We start from the raw sequence: 9,627 nt of genomic DNA, 5'->3' as shown, positions 1-9,627 counted from the left end.
ACGAACGGTGTAAGTCTTATGATTTTAGAAGCAGGTGGCAACTCTATTCAAAAAACTGAAACCTTCTTGCACATCTACAGGCCCAGCCCTTTCATTTGGCACCTCTTCTGTTTTAATACAACGAACGGTGTAAGTCTTTTATTTTAGAAGCAGGTGGCAACCCTGCTCAAAAAAAAGAGACCTTCTTGCACATCAACAGGCCCAGCCCTTTCATTTGTCATCTCTTTTGTTTTAATACAACTAACGGTGCAGATTTTATAATTTAAAAAAGGTGGCAACCCTATACAAAGGAGTCCTACCTTGTGGTATATCTAGAGGCTAAGCCCTTTAATTTGGCACCTCAGTTTTGCAAATCGAGTAATCGGTGCAGATCTGATGTCGTTAACAAAAAATGCCTTCATGTATTGTATGTATGTACATATGTATATGTATACATATAGATTGGAACTAACTCCGGTATTTGGGTATTAGGGGTTATTAAAATCCATGTAGGAGCTTCAAAACTATCACATTCGAATATACACAACTCTGGAATACTTGATTTTTAACTTTGACTTTTATTTCTGCCTGAAAAAAATAAAAGTCAAGAATTACCGATTATTTTCTGCTCAAAAAGATAAAAGGCAAATTTTAACTTTTATTTTTGCCTTAAAAAAATAAAAAGCAGAAATAATCGGTATTATTTGCTCAAAATGATAAAAGTCAAAAAATAACTTTAATTTTTTGACTTTTATTATAAAATGCATAACCGGTACGGTCTCTGAAATTTAGCTTTTATTTAGAAAAGAGTAAAGCAGAATAAGTACAGTTTTTTAGATCAAAAGTTAAAACTTCACGTTTAATATTTTTTTAATTACTTTATTGCATTTTATCTGACTTTTTTCCGGTATTGAGTAGTGCTTTTGCCGCCATAGCCGAGTGCTTGCCTACTGTCACTCGGGAGATCCGTGATTCAATTTCTGGTCCCTGCAACATAACAATGGCACACCTTCGAGTGTACTTCTGCCATAAAAAATCAGAACACGAATTTTAAGAGAACCTCGGCCAAACACATAGTAAGCGTTTAAGCGCCAAGCATTAATTTATTTGAATCAAATATGATATACTTTTCATCCCCAAACAACATAGGATATAATTTTAAAACTATTAAAGGGCCTCCCTTAAACTGGAAAACTTTGAAAAACTTAAAACTTTTATTGGATTTGGATGAAATGAAAAAAACCGGTTTGTTCGATCGAAAAATCCAGTTTATTCGATATTCGAAAAATCAAGATTTCAAAAAAATCGTCTATAGACTTCCAAAAAAACCGGTTTGTAAAAACCGAGTCAATCAACCTAATACGTATCTACACACTCACTCACAAAATTTCACATTTTTAATATTAGTAGGATTTAAATTTAAATTACTATTTGTAGTACTTAAATAATTACGTAAATTGAGTAATATATCATTGAATAAAAGAATATATTCATACAACGCAATATATGTATGCATGTACATATGCATGGCCTCCTGCCCCCATGTGCTACGCCTCATTCACAGTGTATATTAAAAAAATACTTTTGCTTAAAATAAACCGGCAAGCACATGTTTGCAAATATTGTCCATCAAATGCCTATGATTCATCTAATCATCGTTGCTTAGTTTTTTTGTATTTATTTTCCTTGTTTTATTCTCCAGCCGGAAAGCAATTTTCCATAGGGTTAAACATAAGCAACAACAAGTAGTTGCCGCAAATTTATCTAAGTACTCTTTCACACGTAAAAATGACCGTAAATTGAATCAATTTAGGGAGGTCATGCGTTCAGTCAGCAAATCCAACGTGATCCGGCTGGCAAAAAGGCGCAAAATATATATTTTATATAATTTTGAATTAAACTTGGCTGCCTACGTAGTTAGTAGTTATATCAAGGGCTTTAGACTGTACATACTTCATTTGCATACATACCTACCTACACACGTTCTTCAAAAGTGTATCAACTCAAAATGTCTTTTTTTTATATTATGCACTAAAAATATTCACAGTCCATATACGATATTTAACTGAATAAAAAATACATATATACATATATATATATATATATATATATATACATATATTTGGCGCTTACAAATTTGCCAGTGCTCGGCCATGCTTCTCCTTCGATTTGTGGTGTGCGCCTTGTTGTTTTCACACAAAGGGGAGGGAGCTCCATTTTTACGCCGCCTCCGAAGGGCGAATGGGCTTAATGTTCAATTCTAATGTGAAGAAACTTAAATAACATATACTTAGAGATGCCTAAATACTCAAGTTAAAAAAAACTTGGAAGTTGCTAAATATTATACAAGCTATAAGGCTGCCACAGGCATCATCGTCAACCCAACATGAGTCACTTGTGTGAAGGAGAAGAAAATGCTGAGCACTTTCTCTGTTTTTGTGCTGGGCCCTGCAGGCGTGAAGTTGAAGTTGAAATGAAGTTGAAGATGAAGATGAAAATGATGTGAATGAAGTTGAAGGTGAAGATGAAGATGACGGTGAAGATGAAGATGGAGTGAAGTTGAAGATATAGTTTAAGTTGAGATGATGATGACTATAAAGATGAAGATAAAGATGGAGAGGAAGTTGAAGATTATGATGGAGATGTATGTTGCTCACCTCACCTCTTCGTCGTCTCCTTATTCGTCTCCGTGTTTGTGTTCGTATTCGTCCTCATGTTCGTTTTCGGATTCGTGATCGCCTCCATTGATATAACTATTTTAGTGTTTGTTTTCGTCGTTGCCATCGTTGTCGTCTTATTCATCTTCACCTTCGTGTCTGTGTTCGCTTTCGTATTCGTGATCGCCTTTGTGGTCATATTCATATTCGTCTTTGTCTTCGTGTTTATATTCGTTTTCGTCATCGTCTTCTTGTTCGTCCTCGCTCTCGCCTCCGTGTTTGCCTTTGTATTCGTAATCGCCTTCGTGTTCGTCTTTGAATTCATCTTCGTGTTTGTATTAGCTTTCGGCTTCGCGTCGTTATCGTTTCGTCTTTGGCTTTGGACTTTTCTTAGGTTTAGTCCTAATTTTAGTATTAGTTCTTTACCTTAAGAATGTCATATATTTACTTGACGATTATTTTATTATTTATTTGACGATTTTGAGCTCGCTACCGCTCCTTAAGGAAAACACCAAAAGCTACTTTGCTTTCTAATAAAAAAAATAAATAAAAAATTTAGTTTGATTTACTAAGAAAAAAATATAACTAAAAAATAACAATGATTTTCCGATCTAAATTTAAAACTCAGTAAATAATCATTAAAAAGTAATTTTTTAATAAAAGTTATAAACTTTACAGCCCGACCTTTTTATGCGGCTCATTGTATTGCACAGTGTTGTTATTGTTAAAAGATATGAAAATATACTTTATAAATTTCCGTAAATTTTCTAATTAAGCATGAGGAGGCGGCGGATCTGCCGTCAAAAGTGGTTTAAATAATCAACTGACCATTAATTATACATTAGCTTGAGCAATTTATTATTCAAGAGAGAATATTTTACAAGTACTCAAGTGCTTGGATTGTCACGTTTTCTTGATGGTGACACGATGACTATGGACATTTGAATCCCACGCTTGATAGGCGATTTAGTGATGAAGACTAATAAACTAACTTTATTTGCTATATACATACATATGTACTACCACTTAAATACGCTTTAACTTATTCCCATACATTATTTCTCACCGAAACATCTGTTTACTCACAAACGCTCTTGTAATCCTTCTATTATTTTACAGCTATGTTCCCACACGTTTATGGGGTTTTAGTGGTCACGTACAAACGGTGCTGCATAGTATAGTAGGCCGTGTGAAATGCCCTTGGCCGTTGGGTGAACGTGTGTATCTATTGTTGCAGGATGGCTCCACGCTCACTTACGATCTCTATCAGCCGATAAATGAAGCCGAAGGTATGCAATTAATAAAACTAAAATTTCAAACGGAACATTTTGAAAATATTGATATAATGTCCTGCTAATTACAGATGATGTCACAATTGCGATTTGTCCAGGAATCGGCAATACATCGGAGAGTGTCTATATTCGCACATTTGTGCATTATTCACAAGTGCATGGCTACAGATGTGCTGTACTTAATCATATTGGTGCGCTGAATAGTGTTCAGGTGACGTCGACGCGTATCTTCAGTTATGGTGAGTTAAATTTAAAAATTAATCAAGCCAACCCTGCCATCATTTACATCCAGAAACAATGTTAGTCCAGGCAATGTTATTCACGTGGAAAAAAGTCCGCACAGGATAAAAAAGGTGCCATGCTGTTGAGAAAAGTATTTTAATCAAAGTAAGATATATTTGGTTAATTAAAAACGATTGGCGATTACTGCATCGCTGTTACTATCACTGGCGCACAAATGGAAAAATACAAAACTCGCAATTTGTTGAAAATGTACTCCTATAAGCATTTCTTCACGGTGATTTAAAAAATGAAATCGTTTTTTTTTTGTACCGGTTACCGATTTAGAAAAAACCCGAGTTTTAGTACCGGTTACCAACTTTAAAAAATTAAAGCGTTTTTTTGTACCGGTTACCAATTTACCGATCAATTCTCATATGACGGTACTTATGAAAAAAACCGGCATTTTAAAAAAATCCTAAAGCGAAATTTTTAAATTTTCATATGCCATTAGGGAATTCGCAAAACGTGTTAAGCGTCGCAATGTCTTAGGGCCGTTTGCACCATGTCTAGTTAACGCTAACTGGAGGTACATCCTTCAGTTAAGCACATCGACTGCTTTATGATCACATGTTATAACCTGGCTGTCGATAACCACGTTAGAATTAACCAGACATGGTGCAAACGGCCCTTTAAGTTTAAAAACTGTTCTATGTAAAATAATGGTTTAGGGGATATTTAACTAAACCAAAATATTATTATTAAAGTTATTTAAAAAATTATCGACTTCACTTAATTAACTAACCGTTTCCTTTCGACTTTTTCAACTAACCGCTCACAATCAACCTACTAGTCGACTAACCGTTGATTTTAGGTTTTTCGACTAGTTGTTTTCTTTCAGTTAACATTGTCTTTTTTATATTTTTTGAATACTTGTGCTTATTGGCAAAAGCCAACCGCGCTAATAACAATAATTTTATAGTGAAAAACTGTCACTGTTCGAATAATTTCGGGTAGTCGAATAGCCAGTCGATTTTTACGAGAGCTCAACTTATACAAAGCGAATCTCTTAAAACCGTTTTAAAGTTTTTTTTTTTTTGGCAAATACGCATAGCCACGCCTACTAATGAGAGATTCTTTGTATACATAGTATATACACTAGGGTGGTCAAAAAAAAAGTAAAGTCTGAATTTTAATGCTTCGATCGGAAAACTCTGTTCTCTTCAGGAGACTTTCAATAATAATACCCAATTGTTTATTTAACCATTTTTTTAATGCTAACGATTTTTAGTGGTCCTCCTATTGCATTTTTCGGGGTTTTTGGAAGTTTTTCGTGGACCTTTAAATTATGGTCACCATGAAAAAATGGTTAAATAAACAATTGAGTATTATTATTGGGTATCTTCTACAGAGAAACAGAGTTTTCCGACCGAAAAATATTGATTTTTAAGAATTCTTTACCATTTCTACGAAAAGTTGTTTTTTCCCCATATAAAATACATAGAAAACTTTGAGCGCTTTCAGCGACCTCAAGATAATTTTTGGTAAAAAAAATATAAATAAAAAACAGGTGTACTTATATGTTTTTCGGTATAGAACAATCGTAGGGATGAGAGTATAAAAATTTCGACTTTACTATTTCACGTGCATTTTTGGACCGCCCTAATGCACACATATTGTTCAAGGTATTACAAAGAAAAAGTTGGAAAATTTTCAAATTATGCGAGGTTTTAATAATTATTAAATTGATCTACATAAAAATCCTAACGCATAACGTAATTTTTTTTTTATTAAAAAATGGGTGTGGCACTCCGTTTTTACGAAACTGATAACCAATACCATAAAACCGATTTAATTTTGGAAATCACCATAATAAATAATGGGCGTGACCACTACGCTTACCTCGAAATTGGTAACCGGTACTAAAACCTCGGGTTTTTCGAAAAGGGTAACCACTACAAAAACCAGTTTAATTTCAACAAATTACGACAACTTCTTTTTTTCTACATTTGTCCCTTTGAGCGTCAGTGATAAATCAGCGATGCAATAATTTTTATTAGGTTTAAATTAATTAAAAATATTTGTTGGTGTCAAATGAAGAGGTAGGATAAATTAAAATATTTTTCTCAACAGCATGTTAAGTACTTTTTTTTTATTCTGTGCGTAATTTTTTCCACTTTAATTGCTATGTATATTGACTGGCTTAATCAGTTTTGCAGAGAATCGCGGTCACACTCGGATTGAGTAGGTCATATTACATGCGAATAAAATGATCACCAGTGTAATGTTTCTTGAAAGCGATATTTTTCTAAATGACTCAAACTGCATTTATGCAATATTTCATACACACAATTCCAGGCCACACCGATGACTTTGCCGATATGGTCAGCAATTTACACAAGAAATATCCACATAGCCGCATTGTTGCGGTTGGCTTTAGCTTAGGTGGCAATCTTGTCACGAAATATATGGGCGAGACAACAAAAACGAAGCCTCAAACAATACTTGGTGGCATTTCAATATGTCAGGGCTACAATGCAGAAGAGTAAGTGGAACAATCAATCAATTTGTTATTTGCATGTCCGCGGGCTGCCTGCCTATGCCTGCATGTCAATACACTTTGGCCAATATTTATTGGATTGCGAAAATTAATAAAATTTAATTGTATCTCTACATATGTACATTTTTCTTTCCACAGAGGCACCAAATGGCTCTTAAATTGGCAAAATTTCCGCCGTTTCTATTTGTATGTGATGACAGAGAATGTGAAGAGTATCATACTGAAGCATCGTCATGTTTTACTATCGGACGAGGTAAAGGCACGTCATAATTTAAATGAACGCGAAATTATTGCTGCCGCTACACTGCCGGAATTGGATGAAGCATATACACGTCGTATACATAATTTCTCAACTACACAAGAGTTATACAAGTGGAGTTCATCATTACACTTTTTAGACAACATCGAAAAACCTATGATATTCATTAATGCCAAGGACGATCCACTTGTGCCGGAAGAGTTGCTGCCACCCATTAAGGAGTTTGCATGTAAGTTGTTAAGCAGTGAGTTAAATTAATGCAATTTTAAGAGGGGATTGGTTTTCGCCGAAACCAGGTTATTGTACTATTTAGACCCAAAAACGATGAGCTGTTCGAGCTTTGCAACGATATATATATGTAGATATAGGGTGGCTGATTAAAATACAGCGGCTCCGCTCTACTCTTTTTTTACTCTTTTTCTTTTTTTGTATGGAAGTTTCAGGCCTCCTAAATCGGCTTCTCATAGAAGCGGAAATTTTCACCAAATATTTAATGATGACGCATTACCATTGTAACTTTGCTCCACACACACCGCGAGACGCTTGTTCCAATTCTCTTTTTATTTGACATCTGTTTCTTTGAAAAAACCCCCTACTCGCCTGTTTCCGAATAGCCGAGCTATTGGAAGGTCTTCTTATACAGCTTTCAAAGGTATGGCCCTGCCTAAAATTGTTGATTAACAAGAGCTCCCCATTTTACCGACTGTTTTTTTCGGCAGAAGTAAAAGGTTTTTCTGTAAGAATTTACCATTTGCAATTCAAAGAAATCTTTCATTTTAACTGCTCAAATTTCCAAAGATTTGACAAACATTTCTGGTTAGGAAAAAAGCGATAAGGATAAGTGGATAGTTCACCGCAAAACTTTTAAACATTTCTATAAAATCGGGTTTTTTTTTGCCAGCGAGTACTAAAAAGATGAAAATTACTTATACAAAAGTATGTTCTTTGTATGGTTTTTGTTGTAGAAATATGTAATTGTATTTTTATAAAAAAAAAATTAAAATGAAATAAAAGTAAATTAAATCGTCAAAGCTTGTCAATACGTAGCGCTGCTATTTTCGTGAACACTGCTGTATGTACATATGTAAGCTGATCGCACTATTAATGGACTAAACTCGTTCTTGTTGTTTTTTATTTTATATTTAAAACCTGCAAATTGCAAAAATGTTCGGAAACGCATCATCAAAAAATTTTTTTTTGAACAATGCAAAAAATGATGTTCGGAAATGCATCATCAAAAAACTTTTCGAATAACGAAAAAAAATAATCATCAAGTGCACCCTGCGAATTTGCAACCCTGTTCGTTAGGTGAGAACTGTTTGCTCTGAGTAAGCTTTGACAAAATAGTCATTTGGCCGCTGTTCGCTAAGCAGCAGTCGTGGCCGAGCGGTTAAGGCGTCTGACTAGAAATCAGATTCCCTCTGGGAGCGTAGGTTCGAATCCTACCGACTGCGAAGGAAGTTAGTTTTTTTTATTATTTAATATTTTTTAATTATTTAATGTTTTTTTTTTTTATTTATTTATTGCTATTTATTTTTTTATTATTTATTTCTTTAATATATATTTTCTATTACATATTCTTTTTTTATTGATATTCATTTTTATTATGTATTTTTTATTTTATACCTATATTTTTTAATAAATATATTTTTTATTTTGTATATTTTTTAATTAACATATTTTTTATTTTATATATTTTTTATTTTATATATTTTTTATTTTATATATTTTTTATTTTATATATTTTTTGTTTTATGGATTTTTTATTCTATATATTTATTTTATGTTATATATTTTTTATTTATCTTTATTTTTTATTAAATTTGTATAAGTTATTTTTTTATTCATTGTGTAGTAAAAGCTTTTTATTGTAAGTAAAAGATGTCATAAATAATATATTCCCTTCTTCTTCTGCAGTGTCGCGTCCCAATACGGCTTACATTGAATTGGCCCACGGCGGACATTTGGGATTCTATGAAGGTGGCTTAATTTATCCCAATCCCGTTACATGGCTGGATCGCACAGTGGTCGCCATGGTTGGCTCCATAGTAATGTTGCATATGGATGCTGCTGAATCTGGCATACAAAAAGTTGCTATATAAAGCTATGTGCAGTAGGAAGGGTTGGAAAAACGCATTTTTACAAAAAAAACGTTAGTATGGAAATCGCACGCCTATAAGAACAATGAGAAGTATCGAAATCATGCTCAAAAGTTCCGTACACAAATGCATTGAAGTAAACACAAGAAATCAGCGTTACGCTTTGCCTAAATGCGTAAAGTGAAATGCAGATTTTTGGCGTTTTTTGTTTTTTAATTTGTATTTGCTGAATGAAAAAAAAAAATTAATCATGCTTATGGCGCATTTGTTGTTTATAATATTTTGTGTGTTCTGGTTCGGTGCACAATTAAAAAATAATAAAATAATGCAACTGCAAATATTTAAACTTTAAGGAGAAGAAGAAACTAAAATATGCGCTGAAGTCATTTGATGGCTTCGAACGGAAACTCTGATTATTTTATTTAGATGTATTGCATGTATGTATGTATGTATGTATGTGTTTATATGTCAAATTAACGATTCTGCATTTGCTAAGCAGTTATTTATGTATTTTATTTTATACTCGCAAACTATTTTTTACACAATAAATACAACGTATGTA

General features: G+C 33.4%; 1 protein-coding gene and 1 non-coding gene across 4 annotated transcripts in view; both read left to right on the top strand.

Annotated features, from left to right (window-relative positions):
* The window catches only part of LOC118740572 (abhydrolase domain-containing protein 2), a 36,014-nt gene extending 26,897 nt beyond the window's left edge, over positions 1-9,117 (top strand). For all 3 annotated transcript variants that reach the window (XM_036472165.1, XM_036472164.1, XM_036472163.1), the window contains 5 exons: positions 3,756-3,925; positions 4,000-4,167; positions 6,506-6,692; positions 6,846-7,195; positions 8,884-9,117. In XM_036472165.1, coding sequence (XP_036328058.1) covers positions 3,756-3,925; positions 4,000-4,167; positions 6,506-6,692; positions 6,846-7,195; positions 8,884-9,068 — 1,060 coding nt within the window. In that variant the 3' untranslated portion in view covers positions 9,069-9,117. The remainder of the gene's footprint in view (positions 1-3,755; positions 3,926-3,999; positions 4,168-6,505; positions 6,693-6,845; positions 7,196-8,883) is intronic.
* Trnas-aga lies at positions 8,339-8,420 on the top strand. The gene has a single exon. It is a non-coding gene; the product is annotated as a tRNA-Ser (tRNA).
* Positions 9,118-9,627: the final 510 nt, after the last annotated feature.

The sequence above is a fragment of the Rhagoletis pomonella genome, unplaced genomic scaffold (assembly GCF_013731165.1).
Source record: "Rhagoletis pomonella isolate Grant_MI unplaced genomic scaffold, Rhpom_1.0 Rhpom_scaffold_00006, whole genome shotgun sequence".
Taxonomy (NCBI): domain Eukaryota; kingdom Metazoa; phylum Arthropoda; class Insecta; order Diptera; family Tephritidae; genus Rhagoletis; species Rhagoletis pomonella.
This window is presented reverse-complemented; position numbering and strand designations above follow the sequence as displayed.